Here is an 18,590-nt window from a genome sequence, read left to right on the forward strand (position 1 = left end):
GTGTAACTGTGTAGACTCACAATGCAAGTGAGCGAACCAATTAGATTTGTGTGACATACAGCTAAACAGCATTCAACTAGGACGGAGGTAATATGTTTATTGTTAATTTTATATTTGTTGAAAACATTTTTGTGTGTGTACATGCCTGTCTTTCTGTAATTCTTGTTTTGTTTTCATTCTGTATTTGTATTTTATTTTTGGAAAATACATTCTCATTGTGATGCTCATTCCAGATGCAGCATCTGTCTTATCCTAGAGGCTGCTAGGGTCCCAATGTGGACTAAGAGGCTTCAGCTGGAGCCTGGCAAGACTGATTGTGGTTTTGGGTCTTGGGACCTCCAGTTCGAGGACAAGGCCATCCTTGGATGGGGTTGCCCTGCCCCACACAAAACCCCATGTGGAAGGTGTTTGAAAATCAGGTGGTAATCATGGCCAGGAGGCTCTTGGCTCAATTTCCAGTTATGTCAGTTGGGGTTAGACTGAGGGCGGGACAACATCTCTTTAATGGGATGGGTGGAATGGGGATAAGAATAGGGAAGAGTGGAGTGGAATGGAACATAATAGAACAGAACAGAACAGAATAGAATAGAAAATAGAATGGAAAATAGTGGAATGGAATGGGATAGGATGGGATAGGATAGCAGAGAATAGAATAGATAGAAAATAGAATGGAAAATAGGTGAATGGAATGGACTAGGATAGGATAGAATAGAATAGAAAATAGTGGAATGGAATGGAATGGAATAGAACACAATCTGGAAGGGACCTTAGAGGTCTTCTACTCCAGCCCCCTGCTCAAGCAGAAGATACTTTCCTTGACTTTTTTATTGTTATTTATATGTTGAAATAAAGTTTGAACATATAAAGGAACAAAGGAAAGAAAAGGAAGAAAAGAGAAAGGAAAGGAAGGAAAAGAAAAGAGGAAAGGAAAGGAAGAAAAGAGAAAGGAAAGGAAGGAAAGGGAAAGGAAAGGAAGGAAAAGGAAAGAAAAGAAAGGGAAAGGAAGAAAGGAAAGAAAGGGAAAGGAAAGGAAGAAAAGGAAGAGAAAGGAAAGGAATTCACTTTTCGCCAAAAGTCTACCCAACAAACACGGACTTCTCTTCGGAGGGCATCCCTGTGGCTGCATTCACACGTAACCAGATCGCCTTCCTGTGCTAAACTTGGCAGGTCCTCACCTAAACTTTGTTCTAAAGGGAATCCCAATGAGTCGTGGGGCAGCGACCGCCTAGGTCCCCGCTCCCCCTTCCTGGGCGTCGGAGGACAGAAAAAGGGCGGCTCACTTTCCTCTCTTCCTTCGCAGATCTGCGCACCTTGGAGGGGGGAGTGGAGAACTTCAGCCCCGGAGACTCATCGCTCTGGAGCGCGAAGGGCGGGGCGGGGGCAGAAGGGGCGGGGTTTTCCTTCGGCTGATGGTTTGGGCTGTTGGGTGCAATCCGGTGTCCCGAGTTGCGGGTGGAGAGGCGCACGTGGCTGGAGGGCGATGGCTCTGCAACGGGCGCCCCTCTTGTTCCTGGGAGCGGTGCTGGGGGCCTTCGTGCCCGGGACCTGCTGCGGTGAGTTCCTGAAAGGACTTGCCACCTGAGGGACGGGGAAGGCGAGGGGGGAGCAGAAAAGGAGGGGGAGCCGTGAACAGTAACAGAGTTGGAAGGGACCTTGGAGGTCATCTAGTCAGTCCAACCCCCTGCTCTCGCAGGAGACCTGGACTAGAAATTTGAACCATCAAACTGCCGACCTTTCTGATTGACAAGCTCAGTGTTTTAGCCACTGAGCCACCTAGTTCTGTGTCTCTCCCCCTCCAAGCTCATTTATAACAGAATAACAGTCTATGGAGATTCTCAGTCGTCCAGGTCACCGTTGTCCCAAAGGGGCTTTTTCAAAGAGGCAACTGGACTTTCTGGGTTTTCTTTGAAGGCGTTTCACTTCTCATCCAAGAAGCTTCTTCAACTCCCAAGCTTCTTGGCTGAATCTTCAAAGAAAAACCAGAAAATCTTGAAAAAGACCCATTGTGACAACAGAATGACAGGACAGGACAGGACAGGATAGAATAACTAAGTTGGAAAGGACCTTGGAGGTCTTCTAGTCCAACCCCCTCCTTAGGCAGGAAGCAAATGGTTAGCCAATCTCTTCTTAAAGACTTGCAGTGTTGGGGCATTCACAACTTCTGGAGGCAAGCTGTTCCACTGATTAATTGTTCTAACTGTCAAGAAATTTCTCCTAATTTGCTTCTCTCCTTGATTAGTTTCCACCCATTGCTTCTTGTCCTGCCCTCAAGTGCTTTGGATAATAGCTAGACTCCCTCTTCTTTGTGGCAACCTCTGAGATATTGGAACACTCATATCATGTCTCCAGTGTTGGAAGAGACCTTGGAGGTCTTCTAGTCCAGCCCCCTGCTGGAGCAGGAGACCTTATATACTATTCCAGACAAATAGGGAGGGAGGGGGGAGGGAGGGGGGAGGGAGGAAGGAAAGATTTACAAGACAGAAAACATCTTCCTTCCTTCTTGCTTCACCAATCCTCGTTTAAGAACATTTGGTGTTTCTTTGTAATCAATTCCATTGGTATTTCTGGGGAAATATCAAAATAGAGAGCAATGGGCAATTTGGGCAGCAAAAACAACAGCCAGGGTGGAGTTTATACATTATCCTGGGACTGATTTACATATGTAAGGGGGGGGGGAGGATAGGGACAGCAGATGGTGGGCAAAGAGGTTGGAGCAGGAGAGTTGGGGGGGGTTGACAGGAGAGGCAGAGAAAAGGGGGGGCTGTTTGTAGAAGAGTTTATTATTCCAACACAGAACTCAATCCGCCTCATCCATCTCTTTCCTCTTCCCGGGCTTACCTGCTATGGAGTCCACCTTATCAGAAAACTGAGTCACCTGGGAAGGGCTGGAGGGCTGGGAAAGGGTTGGGTTGATTCTCTGGAGAGTAGCCAGGTCTCTAACAAGGAAGCTATGGGTCAATCAAAGGGTTTGCCAGCTATAACCAGACTTACAAACAGAGATCATGTCTAACATGTTTCAGCAATGGCTGAGAAGAAGAAAAAGAATAACCCATAGAAAAATGAACTCTTAAACTCCAGGAGAGAATGGAGTTGTTGAACGCAGGAATGGTGTGTTAGAAATCATGAAAGAAAGGACAACCGTTTAAATAGGAGCCAGCAGTGTGTGCAGCAACTGCCAAAAAAGCCAACACAGTTCTAGGCTGCATCAACAGAGAGATAGAATCAAGATCATGTGAAGTATTAATACCACTCTATAAGGCCTTGGTAAAGCCACACTTGAAATAATGCATTCAGTTTTGGTCACCACGATGTAAAAAAGACCCTAGAAAGAGTGCAGAGAAGAGCAACAAAGAGGATTAGGGGACTGGAGGCTAAAACATATAAAGAATGATTGCTGGAATTTCGTATGTCTAATTCAATGAAAAGAAGAACTAGGGGTGACATGATAGCACTGTTTGATATCTCAGGGGTTGCCCCAAAGAAGAGGGAGTCAAGCTATTCTCCAAAGCACCTGAAGGCAGAACAAGAAGCAACTGATGGAAACTAATCAAGGAGAGAAGCAACCTAGAACTTAGGAGAAATTTCCTGACAGTTGGAAGAATTAATCAGTGGAACAGAAGTTGCCTCCAGAAGTTGTGAATGCCCCAACACTGGAAATATTTAAGAAGATGTTGGATAGCCATTTGTCTGAAATGGTATAGGGTTTTCTGCCTGAGCAGGGGGTTGGACTAGAAAACCTCTAAGGTCCCTGCCAACTCTGTTATTCTGGGAAGATGCATTATTAGCCGATGCAGGAATGAGTGAGCTGTGTTAGGGGGAGGCAATTTTAACTGCCAATTATTTAGTCAATCATGTGGTCAGTCCTGTTCCAGGTCTGTCAGTTCCCTGCAATTGGCAGGGGAGTTGTGATCCGAGTCAGGGGCATAAGCAGCTGGCTGGGAGTCCCAGGGAGGCCCAGAGGAGCTAGGGGTGGGGAAACCTTAATCAGGTGTGGCTCTGCCCAGGTGTTTTTAAGCTCAGCCAAGGGATGCTGGGGCTTCTTCCTCAGGTATGAATGGAGAAGCCTTTCCAAGTAGAGCAGAAAGAGGGCAAGCCAGTTGTTGGAGATGCTGGTGGATAGTGAAATGTTGGCGGGGATGGAGTGTAAACTCCTTAATTCTATCCTTTTTCTTCCTCCCTATCCAGGCTCTCTCTCACACTCCCTGTGCTATTCCTACCTCCATCTGTCAGAGCCCAGTCAGGGGCCGCCTCAGTCCTTCATTGGGGGCTACTTGGATGACCAGCCCATCTCTCGCTTTGACAGCCACACCAGGAAGATGGAGCCTCTGGTGTCCTGGGTGAAGGAGGTGGAGGAGGGGACCTTTCTGCCCTTTGAGTCGGTCTTCAGGGCCGACCTGGAGAAGTTATCAAAACTGGGCCACAGGGCTGGAGGTGAGCAGAGGCAGCACCACCTTTGGCCTCCAATGGATTCAGGAGCCGTCATGGTGGGATTTTATTCCCTGTAAAACACAAAGACTCCCACAAAACCAATTTTCTCCCTCAAGTTCTTCACGGCTTGGCCCCACCCACATTATGCTCTCTGACCACTGAAAGGCTTTGATCCTTGTGGGATGAAGAGGGGAAGGAGAGATTGGCCAGATAAGGACAAGACTCCTTGCATGAGACTTGTCCAAAAAGGGCTTTTTTCAAGAAGCAACTAAACTTTCTGGTTTTTTTGTTTGAAGATGTTTCACTTCTCATCCACAAAGGTTCTTCAGCTCTGAGTGGATGGTTGGGAATTTATATTCCTTGCAGACAGCTGGTCATTTGCATTCTTTTAGAGAGTCATTGAGGTCACCGGGAGGTTTATCTCTGTCCTCAGGGTCACCTGAGTAGTACAGATGGGTGTGGAGCCTTCTTGGAACTGTTGAAAGATGGAGATGGATGGTGTCTTATTTCTCCCCTCTGTTGACACCCTCTGATGAAACAGATAAACTTCCAAGCGGCCTCAACAACTGTCTCAAAGAATGCAAATGACCAGCTGTTATAAATCCTTTTATCCTTTTATAAATCCTTCCATTCCTCACCATCCTGTCAGAGCTGAAGCTTCTTGGATGAGAAGCGAAACGTTTTCAAAGAGAAAAAACAGGAAGTCCAGTTGCCTCTTGAAAAAAAGCGCCTTTGAGACAATCGTGACCTGGATGGAGACTGAGAATCTCCATAAGCATTTGCCTGAGACTTCTTAATGGGCCTCCTGGAGGCAATGTTCCCTCTAATTTTTTTTCCGTGTGAGCGGAAAAGTATAGTGTTTGAGCAGCACATTTTCATACCTGAGCACCTGGATTTTTTCCATAGATGTCACCCAAGACAACGAACTTAGTGTTATTTGAAACTCAATTCTACCATGTAAATATCCATTAAGTAACAAAATCTCCCTATACAGGTAGTCCTCAATCTACGACCATCATTGAGCCCAAAGTTTCTATTGCTAAGGGAGACATTTGTTAAGTGAGTTTTGCCCCATTTTACAACCTTTCTTGCTACAGTTAAGTGAATCACTGCGGTTAAATCAGTAACCTGGTTGTTAAGTCAGACTTTCCTTGGCAGATGGTTGCAAAAGGTGACCCCAGGACACTGCAACCGTCATAAATATGAGGCAGTTGCCAAAGATCCAAATTTTGATCATATGACCATGGGGATGCTGCAATGATCATGTGTGAAGAACAGCTGTAATTCACTTTTTTCAGTGCTGATGTAGCTTTAGTCATTAAGTGAACTGTTGTAAGTTGAGGACTATACTTTCCCCCTTACTATCCAATAGTCTGCAGTGATATTATCAAGTTATGAATAAATTACCAACTGATATAGATTAGCAATTGGAGCACTTAAAGAAGCAAACAAAGAGGGGAGAGGAAGGGAGGGAGGAAGGAAAGAAGGGAGAGGGAGACAGAGACAGAGACAGAGGGAGAGACAAAAAAGGAAAGAGGAGAAAGAGAAAAAGAAAGGGGAGAGGAGGGTGGGAGGATAAGAAAAAGAGGCAGAAAAAAGAAAGAGAGAGAAAGAGGAAAGGAAGAAAGAAGGAAGGAAGGAAGGAAAGAAAAAAGGAAGAAAGAAAAGAGGAGAGGAGAGAAGAGAAGGCCAAAAAAGCAAACAAGGAAAAGTAGGGAAAAAACTTTCACTGGAAAACACTATTTTTCCATCAGTGCAAAACTTTCCTAAACAAGGTTAATTTTCTGGATTTTGACTTTCCGGTCCATGTGGACCAAGAAGCCTTTATTTTCTTTTTCTAAAATCAAAATCTGCAGAGCACCAGCTCAACTCCCCCTTCCTGCGAAAAAAAGTGGCTGTGTCTTGAGGGTAGTTTTGAACCAGGTCTCTTAAATCCTAGTCCAGCGCCTTAACTATTAAGCCCCTCAAGGAATGTGTAAAATAGCCCTTCCTAGGGCTTCCTCCTGTTTTTTGTCAGAAGTAAACTCTGGTAACAAATGGGGAATTATAATAACCCCAATCAATTTTGCTTTCTGTAAACTCTGTCTCAAATTATTAAAATGTCACTGCCTGTTTTATAATTTCAATAAAATTGTTAGAGTTCCTGGAAGCGAGGAGGTGGTGGTGGGAGATAGCCAGGGTCTGCATTTGGATCTTTCTCCCGGCCTCCAGCTCTTTCCCCAGAAGGAAACGTCTTCCTTCCTCCGCGTTACGCTGAGCCTCCTTTAAAGGCTGCGGTTTTGAGCTCAGGCAAGATGGGAACAAAGGGGGGTTTTTGCACAGAGCTTCTTCAGCTCTGACAGGATTGTGGGGAATGGGAGGATTTCTATGCCTTGCGGACAGCTGGGCATTTGCATCCCCCACTTCCTCCCTCCTCACTGTTGCAGCCACTGCTGGTCCAACACGATTTTCCTCCCCTGGGATGGCAGCGGAGCCCCGGGGCTGCTTCTTCTGCGTCCGCTGGACTGTGGGGCTGGGAAGGGGGCGGGAAGAGCGGCGGGGCTGGCTGTGGCCGGTGGAGGCAGGCTGGTTTGCCTCCTCCTCCTCCAACAGGCAACAGCACTGCCGGATCCAGTTGTAGCCGGCCGCCTGCAAAACGTTTCCTTTACAGAGTTTCTCTGCGCGGCAGATAGAAACTCTGCGCGGGGCTTTCTTGCAAGGTGCGCGGCTGCGCAGGCGCGCACCTTAGAGGGAACAGTGCCTGGAGGGGAGGGGGGCTGAGGAGAGGACTCCTCAGCCCTTCTCACCCACCTCTCTCCTGGACTCTTCCAGGGCTTCACACCCTGCAGGCGATTTTGGGCTGCGAGATCAAGAAAGATGGGAACAAAGGAGGGTTTTTGCGCTATGGCTACAACAGGTGGGATATCATCAGCTTCCAGAATGAGACCCTCAGATTGGGAGCAGCTCAGCCTCAAGCCGAGAAGGTCAAGGAGGATGATGATCCAGAGTGGTCTGAGAAAGTAAATGTCTTCCTGGAGAAGACCTGCATTGTTTGGCTGCAGAGATACCTGTCCTACCGGAAGGATGCTCTAAAAAGGGCAGGTGAGTGGCAAAGGGGGGTCTCCATTGAGCATGTTTCTGTAGGCTCCCCCTCCCCATATTATTTCTTCCCTACATAGCCAATCCACCCTTTGCAGAAAAAGGTCAGGCAGTATCCCAGATCACATTACAGAAGGAAAATAAGCAATGGTGAAATTCTATTTTTTTTACTACTGGTTCTGGGGGCGTGGCTTGATGGGCATGGCTTAGTGGGCGTGGCAGGGGAAGGATACTGCAAAATCTCCATTCCCACCCCCTTGGGCCAGCCAGAGGTGGCATTTGCCGGTTCTCTAAACTACTCAAAATTTCCACTACTGGTTCTCTGAACTACTCAAAATTTCAGCTACTGGTTCTCCAGAACTAGTCAGAACCTGCTGGATTTCACCCCTGAAAATAACCTTCAATGCCCCCACCCCCAAATAAATACTTCAAATAAGTAATTAATGCTGAAGGTCCTGTTCTATTTCCATGAGAAAAGCTTGCAAAACAAATGAAACTAACATTGGGTCAGGACGTAAAGATCAGTTTGTTCCTTATTTCTATGTGGAAGAACTTGCAAATAGAATATAAAACAGAAAATAGAACAGAACAAATAGAATCAGAATAGAATCAGAATAGAATAAAAATAGCATAGAATAGTATAGAATAGCATAGACTAGATTGAATTTATAGAATAGATAATTAGAATAAGAATGAATAGAATAGAAGAATTAGAATGAATAAGAATAAAAATAGAACAGAATAGAATATAGAATAGAACAGAACAGAACAGAATAGAATATAGAATAGCTGTCCTTATCACCCTCCGTAAGGACTTTCTATCTGAGTCACTGCTGCCACCAAACCAAAGAGTGATGCAGTTTGTTAAAACACTCTCAATCGTCCCTCTGTAAAGAGTGGCCAGGACAGAAAGAGAAAGATGTGCTCTCCTCATCTGACGCAGGAAATGCAGACGCATTGAGCACATTTAATTTGGTAGGTTAACATTGAATCAATCCCCAAACTGGGGATTTTGTTGATTTTGTTTTCGTACCTTCCACCCTCTCCCCCTACCCCATATTATTTCTGTCCTACACAGCCAAACACCTTTCATGGGCTTGGCAGAAAAAGGTTGGGCAGTATCTCACATCAGATTACAGAAGAGCGATGGGGAAATAATCTTCACTATCCCCCAAAATAAATTCTTCAAAGATAAAGATAAGGAATCTAATTGAACAAGAGATTAAGGCTGCAAGATCTGGTTCCATTTCCAATCTTGCAAAGCAGAAGAAATTGCAATACAATTTCCACGTCCTGCATTTGGGACAGAATCAAAAGATAGGTTTGATTTGTGCAGGTAGTCCTCGACTTATGACCACAACTGAGCCCAAAATTCCTGTTCCTAAGAGACACAGTTGTAAAATTCCCTTAACAATTGCTCCATTTTACATACTTTCTTGCCGCAATTGTTAAGGGAATCACTTCAGTTGTTAAGTTAGTAACACAGTTGTTAAATGAATCTGACTCTGCAACCGTCATAAATATTAGTCAATTGCCAAAAGTTTGAATTTTGAGCCATGGGGATGCAGGAACGGTCATAAATGTGAAAAATGGTCATAATTCACTTTTTTTCAGTGCTGTTGTAACTTTGATTGGACACTAAATAGCAATGGCACACAGACTTACATACCGCTTCACAATGTTTACAACCCTCTCTAAGCGGTTTACCTTGCCCCCTACAATCTGGGTCCTCATTTTACTGACCTCGGAAGGATGGAAGGCTAAGTCAAACTTTAGCCAATAAGACCCGAATTGCCAAACTGCTAGCAGCCGGTGATCAGCAGAAGGAGCCTGCAGAACTGCACTCTAACCACCACACCATGGTGGCTAAATGAATGGCTGCCAGGGGCGAACTACCTGTGTTTCCATCTCTAAAATTCAAATAAAATTCCAGTAGATGGGAGAATCAAACTCGATTCAACCCAAAAGCATTCCAATTATTTTACTCAGAGTAGAAATTTTGCCCCAAATTCTATGTATACCCTGCTTCCCCGAAAATAACAACTATCCTGAAAATAAGCCCTAACATTATTTTATGTGTGCGCCTAATATAAGCCCTATGCCTCTAAATAAGCCCTACTTAAGATCCTGTGCAGTGCCCATTCTGTCTGGTTGCTTGTGGTGCCATGGCTGTGAGGTGGGGCCGGAGCTGCCCCACATGTCCCGCACTAGCTTATCTCATGTCCTGACACCTGCCTCACTGCGGCGGGACCAGCAGCCGTCAGCAGCAGGAGCAGGGATGAAATCCTCCCAGTTCGGCCTGGTTCGGCCGAACCTGTAGGGACAATTGTCCCTGGTTCTGCAAACCGGTAGTAAAAAAAGCTTCCGGGGATCACGTGGCTCAGCTGTGAGCCCCATGATCATGGGAAGCTTCTCCTCCCTTTTTAAAGCATTTTTTTCCAGCCGGTTCGGGCAAATAGGCAGGAACAAAATGCTTTAAAAAGTGGGGGGAAAGCTTCCCATGATCATGGCTCACAGCTGATGCACATAATTGTCAGAAGCTTCCCCCCTCTTTTTAAAGCATTTTGGTCCTGCCTATTTGCCCGAACCGTCAGGGAAAAACTGCTTTAAAAAGTGAAAAAAAGTTGGCTACGCCCACCCAGTCACATGACTCCCTCCAAGCCATGCCCACAGAACCGGTGGGCAAAAAATTGGATTTCACCACTGAGCAGGTGCCCATGTTGCCACCAGCCCACCTGCTTCTGCTTGCTTGCAGCCACAACAGAGCAGGAGGCTGAGCAGTGTGTTGGTGACATGGCCACGAGGGGAGGCAAGTGTTGGGGCATGGGTAGCCTGCATGTGGGGGCCCTGAGATAAGCCAGTTTGGGATGCATAAGGTCGCCCCATCCCCCACCCCTGCCTTGTGGTGGCAAGCAAGCAGAAGTGTATATGGAAAATATAGGACACCCCTTGAAAATAAGCCCTAGCACTTATTTTGGAGCTGAAAAGAAAATAAGACCGGGTCTTATTTTGGGGAAAACACAGATATCTTTCAAAGCTAAATCTAAAGAGCTTCAAGGCCCCATCTTTGAGGCTCTCATAGGTTCAAGCATGGAGGAGGGAGCAGTGGGAGAGGATGGCCAAATGGGGTCTTCCCAGTTATTAAATCATCTTAACAGAAATATTAGAAATTCCAGGAACTCTGATGTTGCTGTTTCTGCAGAGCCTCCAGTGGGGAAGGTGACTCGCAAGGAAGTAGATGACAGCCTGGAGATCCTCATCTGCCAGGCCTCTGGCTTCTACCTGAAGGAGATCCAGGCCACTTGGATGAGGGACAAAGAGGTCTGGAACAACGAGACCCTGCATAGGAACGTGGCCCCCAACTCAGACGGGACCTATTATGTCCGGCTCAGCACTAAAATCAACCCCAAGGAGAGGCAGCGTTTTCGGTGTCGCCTGGAGCACGAGGGCTTGCAGGAGCCCCTGGTCTTGGCTTGGCAGGACAAAACAGGTGAGAGGTTGTGATGTGTAGAAGTTTATTTTTCACCAATGTTGGAAAGACTTCTGCTGCACCATCTCAAGTTCTCAGGTGGAGAGCAGCAAATGTAGTCTTATATTTCGTGATGGGAGAGAAGGGATTTCTGACAGGGGAGTTACAGTACAAGTAGTAACTTGAAAGAAAAGGTCCAAACATATAATATATGATAAAGCATCATCATCATCATCATCATCATCATCATCATCATCATCATCACCATCATCATCACCATCCTTACCCATTGTGGATCCACTGCAGGATGAAGACCTCTTCCGCATGTTTCCAACCCATACGGTCCTGAGCTTTCTTTTGCCAATTGGGCCCACAATACTTGCTGATATCATTGATCCATCTTGTTTTCGATCTCTTTCGTGGACACTTGATATATATGGTATATGGCTGTGATGGCAAACCAATGGGATATGTGTCACAGGTGGCACACAGAGCCCTGTCTGCAGGCATGCCAGCCGTCACCCAAGCCCAGCTCCACAGTGCATGCACGCGCGCCTCCTGCTGGCCAGCTGGTCTTCAGGTCTCTGCCGTACATGCACAGGGGACGTGGCACATGTGGGGGATGCACAAGTGCATGTGTGGGGCGGGGGGGCGCTCACATTGTATTTTTGGGGTTCACGTCAGAGGTGGGTTTCCTGACCTTTCCTGACATTTAGAAGTTAGAATTTGCTTCTAGAACTAAGGAGAACTTTCCTGACAGTAAGAAGGTAGAGGTTGGTTCTAGAACTAAGGAGATATTTCCTGATAGTTAGAAGTTGGTTCTAGAGCTAAGGAGAACTTTCCTGACAGTTAGAAGATAGAGGTTGGTTCTAGAACTAAGGAGAACTTTCCTGACAGTTAGAAGATAGAGGTTGGTTCTAGAACTAAGAACTTTCCTGACAGTTAGAAGATAAGAGTTTGGTTCTAGAACTAAAGAGAACTTTCCCGACAATTAGAAGGTGGAGGTTGGTTCTAGAACTAAGTAGAACTTTCCTGAGAGTTAGAAGATAAGAGTTTGGTTCTAGAACTAAGGAGAAATTTCCTGACAGTTACAAAATAGAGGTTGGTTCTAGAACTAAGGAGATATTTCCTGATAGTTAGAAGGTAGAGTTTGGTTCTAGAACCAAGGAGAACTTTCCTGACAGTTAGAAGGTAGAGGTTGGTTCTAGAACCAAGGAGAACTTTCCTGACAGTTAGAAGGTAAAGGTTGGTTCTAGAACTAAGGAGAACTTTCCCGACAGTTAGAAGTTAGACAGTTGGCTTCTTTCGTGTGGGAGCACAGCCTGGAGGTCGGTGTGTGTTGGGAAATGCTTCTGTTGCTGAGCATCTCTCCATCAGGGACCCCAGTCTTCTTTGTCTAATCAGAAATTCTGAATTTCTCCTCCTTTAGCTACAATGTGGTGGATCCCTGTGGCAATTGTGGCCGCCATAAACGTGGGACTTTGGATTCTCTTCCTGAGAGGTGAGTGAGAGGCAACCTCTGACAGCTACCCTTGTGTGTCTTTCTGTGTGGACTGAGCCAATGTGGACTCTTCTCCAGGAGTTCCTCTCTCGGGGAAGGACCAGGAGGAGTCGATGTGGAGGAGAGCTGCAAACTTTTCTCTTCTTTGGCTGTTTCTTCTCTGACCTGTTGAGGTTGCGGGGGGGGGGGGGGGAGAAGAGAGATCTAAGGGGTGGAGAGTAAACACACTGACATAAAATTGGGGCTGTGGTGGGTTGACTTCTCCATTTTCTCTCCTTGCAGCACAAGGCATCCTGTGGCAGCTGGAGGTCCCAGAAGGCTCCGGAAGCCGCTCTGCCAATATGACACAGGCAAGAAAGGAATCAGCCGTGGCTCAAAAGGTGGAGCTCCTGAGCAGGGCAGTTGGAGACGTCTAACCAGGACTGAATATCAGAATCAGAATGCAGCTGGAAGGGACCTTGGAGGTCTTCTAGTCCAGCCCCCTGCTCAAGCAGGAGATTCAGACAAGTGGCTGTCCAGTCTCTTCTTAAAAACCTCCACTGATGGAGCACCCACAACTTCTGAAGGCAAACTGTTCCACTGCTTAATTTTCCTCACTGTTAGGAAGTTTCTCCTCAGTTACAGGTTGCTTCTCTCCTTGATTAATTTCTATCCATCGCTTCTTCTCTTGCCTTTTGGTGCTTGGGAAAATAAATTGACCCCCCTCCTCTTTTGGCAGCCTCTCAAATACTAGAATACTGTTACCATGTCCATCCGTCCCACTCGTCCCTCTTTTCTCTAGACTGGCCAAACCCAAATCTTGCAACCGTTCTTCGTGTGTTTTAGTCTCCACACCTTTAATCATCTTAGTTGCTCTTCTTTGCACTTTTTCCAAAGTCTCAACGTCTTTTTTTGTAATGCGATGTCCAAAACTGGATGCAGCATCTCAGGTGGGGTCTTCCCAAGGCTTTATAAAGCAGTACTAATACTTCGCGTCAGTTTGATTTTACGTCTCTGTTTATACAACCAAGGATTGTATTAGCTTTTGTGGCTGCTGACTGGCTGAAGCAGGAGTCACAGGGTCTGAAGAGAGGAAACCAGGATCCTGGAATCTCAGAAAGTGCAGCGTCTTTATTTCGAATATATATCTATTAAAAAAATTGTTGCTGTTAAGGTAACAATGATTTAATAGCTGACCAGCTGCTGTAAGGCTGTAAACTGAGATGATGAAATGAGAATGAGTCAGCAGGGTTACTGCCACTTTAAGAAGCTGCCTATATAAGAGAGGCCATGTGAGGGCATCTCTCTCTCCTCGTGTTCTACCTCCATTGTAGCTCTCCCTGTATGCCTCCGTGTTATAGTTGCAGATTGATTGATTGCCTTGTATTTGCCTAGAATGTATGTATATATGTATATATAGATGCCTTATAGATAAACCACTGTTTGAAAGTCAAAACCTCTCTGTACTGTATTTTGCTCCTGGGGTTTCTCAAAATAGTAGTCACACTGTGCACACTGTGACAGTTGCCAAGCAACATTGATATGACCAGATTCCCTCTTCCTTCTTGGTCTCTGTCAGAGAAATGAACAAAGGTGCTAACTAGGCTATCTCTAGATTAAGAAAAAAATGAAACTCCTTAGCGGGGTATAGAAGTTGTTATTGAAATTCAGTCCAGAATATGAATAGTTCTGCCAATTGGCTTGAGGCTCCAATGGGGAATTTCACACTGGAGGCGGTTGATGGACTTATGGCAATTCCCACCTTCCCTCCCATATATTAACATCCTTTCCGCCCCACCTTTGGTGATAACTTGCATTTTCTTGCAATCTTGATGTGATTTCAAGGGTGAAATGCTACCGGTTCGGACTGGTTCACCCGAACCAGTAATTTCCGCCGATCAGCTGGACGATGATGTGACACGCTGATTATATTAGCTAGAATTGTCAGATTTCCTGCTTTCTAGCTAATCTAAATTGTTTGGCACAGCGGATTCCCCACCCTCGCTGTTCTACTTACCTTTGCAAACTTGGAAGGCTTTAAAATGTTCATTTTTAGTGCTAGTAATTAGGTACTTAATAAATAGGTAAAAAATAAAATTAAGACTTACTTATTTGTTAAATTTACATGTAGTTCTTGACTTGTGATGCTAATTGAGCCCAAAATTTCTAAATAAAATAAATGAATTTTTGATTTGGAGATTTGATGATTAGCTATGATTTGATTATACAATATATTGTACAATGTGCATTATTGGAGTTTAATAGATTTACATTTTATTTTAGGTTCTCAGATATTTGTTTAAAGTGCAGAATGTTTTATTATATATAGTTAATTATAGAAATATCTAATAATATTAGGTGTATTTGTGTTGATGTTATCATGCATTTATGGGCTATGCATTTTATTTAGGCTAAGAGATTATGGTATTATATATTGTTATCATTTGGTTATGTATAGTGGTATCTTTTATATTTTTATATTTTAGTTTTGTATCTTTTAAAATAAGTATGCACTAAAAGAGTACAAGAGTCTGGGAATTATATCCATCTCCCAAAAAGTTGTACGTTTTTTTCTGTTCTTTTTCATGATTTTTAAAAAGTTATTTTAAAATTTTTCCCTGTTTTTTTCATACGTCACTTTTTCGTTTTGGTTGTATTTTTTTGTATGTAAACTGTTTTTTAAAAATTTTTGAAACTTAATAAAATTCTATTTTTTATTTGTGTTTTGTAAATTTAAAAGGTATTTTAGAACACCTGTAGAAATACTATTTGAACAAAAGGTGAGGATCTTTGTGCAAATGAAGCAAGCAATCAGCTAAAAGAATTCCTAAGGAAGTTCTACTGTTGCCTACCATTAAAGGTAAAGGTTCCCCTCGCTCATATGTGTTAGTCATTCCCGACTCTAGGGGGCGGTGCTCATTTCTGTTTCAAAGCCGAAGAACCAGCGCTCTCCATGGTCATGCAGCCAGCATGACTAAACGTTGAAGGGGCACAGAACACTATTAACTTCCCATTTTTCTATTTTTCTACTTGCATTTTTACATGCTTTTGAACTGCTAGGTTGGCAGAAGCTGGGACAAGTAACGGGAACTCACTCGGTTATGTGGCTCTAGGGATTCGAACTGCTGACCTTTCTGATCGACAAGCTCAATGTCTTAGCCACTACGTCCCTTGGCTACCATTACACACATCCTAAAAAGATCAGTCTAGTGTGGAACTAACTGGCATTCACTGGAGAAGCAAACCAAAAATACACAAATAGATTGGGAGAAACCAGGCTTAATAGCAGTGACTGTGAGAGGGATTTTGGAGTCTTAGTGGACAACCAATTAAATATGAGCCAACAGTGTGCAGCAGCAGCCAAAAAAGCCAACACAGTCCTAAGTTGCATTAATAGAGGGATTCAATCAGGATCACATGAGATACTAATACCACTCTTTAAAGACTTAGTAAGACCACACTTAGAATACTGCATCCAGTTTTGATCACCACACTACCAGAAAAATGTTGAGATTCTAGAAAGAGTTCAGAGAAGAGCAACCAAGAGGATTAGGGGACTGGAGGCTAAAACATATGATGAAAGATTGCAGGAACTGGGCATTGTTAAGTCTATCCCCGTTAGGAGACTAGAGTTGCTCAGCAGAAGTTAGTAACGAATAAGGCGCTGAATAGTCACTCACAGCCTCCGAAGGTAAAACAAAGAACAGCTTTACTTGCACAACGAAAATAGAATAGTCTTCAAATAGACTATAAGCAGTCTTGAAGCATATAAACAGTCTATTTACAATACGTTGAAGTTACAGTTGCTCAACTAACAATTCACCATGTAGACAGGTAACTAACATACAGAGTAGCTACCATCCAATACACAGTCTTCTCTCCAAATACTAAGCTCATACAGTAACAGTCAGTAACTATCAGGAACAATCAGGAGAACCAGAAGAATCAGGAAACTCAGGAAACATCAGGAGCATCAGGGAGCATCAGGGAGAGAGCTCCGTACTAGTTCCTACTTCCTTATATGGCTGCTCAAAGCAATAGCATCCAATTACCTCTCTCTTACATTTAAAGTAACAGATACATTTGCTACAATCATGACTTATGCTTATATATATATAAGCATAAATATAACAAATGTAACAAAAAGGCAACAGTAAAAAATATTGGGTTTCTGTCTGGATGGTCTCTTGTGACGAGCCGAAGACAGAGAGTGGAAGTGTGACCTTCCTCCCATATTTGGGCATACCAGGGGTTGTGACTTTAAATATATATATATATATATATATACATTGCCAAGCCAAGACTAGGATTACATCCCTAACAGGCATGGCTAGTCTAATGAAAAGAAGGACCAGGGAAGACACAATAGCAGTGTTTCAATATTTGAAGGGCTGTCACAGAGAGGAGCGGGGTCAAACTATTTTCCAAAGCACCTGAAGGCCAGACAAGGAACAATTGAAGGAAACTGAATAAGGAGAGATTCAACTAGAAATAAGGAGAAATTTTCTGACAGTGAGAACAATCAACCCATGGAACAGAAGTTGCCTTCAGAGGTTGTGGGAGTTTCGTCACTTGGGACTTTCAAGAAGAGACTGGATTGCCATTTGTCAGAAATGGTGTAGAGTCTCCTGCTTCAGTGGGGGGCTAGACTGGATGACCTACAAGGTCCCTTCCAACTCTGTTAATACAATATGAGTGCATAAAACACACCAAAACAACATATAAATGTGTATCAAAATAGAAAACACCAGTAACGTGAATTATCTTAAAAAAGCACTGAATGAATGATGAATAAAACTATGGATAAATTATGTACAAGCGGGGACTAGAATGGCTAGACCAGGTATCTAGCTCACCCTTGAGATGATGTATTTCTTACAGAGATCCAGAGAACCTTCTGAGGGGGCATTGCGTCGCAATATAATGTAAAGTTTCCGGGGACATTCCCACATTCCCACAATCATAGTTAGAATTATTGACCAGCCCCCATTTGTATTTCCAGAATTGGCACCTGCCAGGAATAGATCGGGTCCAGTTGAGCAAAAGTAATTGTGCTTTTCCTGATGTTCATGACATTCAAGGAGAAGCAGTATGAATGTCAATAGATTACAACTATTCTTATTGTAATGTAATGTCACTCTGGAAAGGGCCATTAGAGTCCAGATTCTTCTATGCCATTTTTACAGATACCCAGACTCTTCCCTGCTATAATCACCTGCCCCCTCTGGTCACTGCCTCACAGACTCATCTCAGTCAGTTCGCCTCCACTGTATTCTGGTACATCTGGCAATCCCTTTGGACTCTTGCCCACTTGCCTGGGTCAGTTCACCTCCATCATGTCTGGTGGCCCCTGTGGTCATTGAGTGGCCCAATTTTCTGGGTTAGCTCACCTATGCCATTTCCTCTCTCCTTTCAGGACCCATTCCCTCCTCAAAAGTCTTCCCGCCCAAAACTGACAGTGCTCCTTTCTCTCCTTTCCCCACCTCTTCCTCTCTCAGCGGAAGCTCCAGAGCTATTCTCACTAAAAATTCTAAATTTCTAACCTTGTCTGAGGTAAATCCCACCACCACCTTTTAGGATTCCAGCCTATCCCCTCACCAAAAGTCTTCCTGCCAAAACCTGACAGAACCCCCCTTCTCTCCTTTTCTTGCCTCTTCCTCCCTCAGTGGAAGCTCCGGAGCTATTCTAACAAAAAAATTTAACGCCTCAATTTTTAACCTTGTCTGAAATAAATGCTCCCCCCCCCATTCACCTTTTAAGATTCCAGCCATTCCCTCACCAAAAGTCTTCCCACCAAAAATCCTGCGAGAACTTTCCTTCTCTCCTTTCCCTGCCTCTTCCTCTGTCAGCTGAATCTCCAGGCTCTGGGTCCTCCCTGCGCCACAGTAAAATTATTGAAACAGAATTTTGCCAATCTAAATGTGCTTTTCCCTGTTTGTGAGAACTAGGGAGAGAAGTTTGTCTTAATAAATTTATTCATATTGTGTTCTTGCTCTGGGTTCAGATTTCTTATCTGACTGTTTCCCTGTTAGTGGCCATTCTGCCTGCCCTGTATGAAAAACAAAAGCAGGGAGAGGCGGTGCTGAAGTTGTGATGACACGACATGCGATCTCAATGCTCTGAGATCTCAGTCGA

The 18,590-nt window shown here is 44.3% G+C and overlaps 1 protein-coding gene across 1 annotated transcript; it reads left to right on the plus strand.

Moving 5' to 3' along the window:
• The first annotated feature begins 1,480 nt into the window (after window positions 1-1,480).
• Window positions 1,481-12,986, plus strand: LOC116502575 (major histocompatibility complex class I-related gene protein-like). Its single transcript, XM_032208451.1, has 6 exons — window positions 1,481-1,553; window positions 4,186-4,484; window positions 7,101-7,509; window positions 10,709-10,996; window positions 12,405-12,476; window positions 12,759-12,986. Exons 1-6 carry the CDS (start codon window positions 1,481-1,483, stop codon window positions 12,890-12,892), a joined length of 1,275 nt encoding a protein of 424 aa, XP_032064342.1. The 3' UTR covers window positions 12,893-12,986.
• The last annotated feature ends 5,604 nt before the right edge of the window (window positions 12,987-18,590 follow it).

Source organism: Thamnophis elegans, chromosome 2 (genome assembly GCF_009769535.1).
Source record: "Thamnophis elegans isolate rThaEle1 chromosome 2, rThaEle1.pri, whole genome shotgun sequence".
NCBI lineage: Eukaryota > Metazoa > Chordata > Lepidosauria > Squamata > Colubridae > Thamnophis > Thamnophis elegans.

Coding starts and splice junctions, on each gene's coding strand:
- LOC116502575 (XM_032208451.1), top strand. CDS start 1,481: ATGGCTCTGCAACGGGCGCCCCTCTTGTTCCTGGGAGCGGTGCTGGGG. Junction 7,510..10,708: donor GGATGCTCTAAAAAGGGCAG/GTGAGTGGCAAA, acceptor CTGTTTCTGCAG/AGCCTCCAGTGGGGAAGGTG. Junction 10,997..12,404: donor GGCTTGGCAGGACAAAACAG/GTGAGAGGTTGT, acceptor CTCCTCCTTTAG/CTACAATGTGGTGGATCCCT.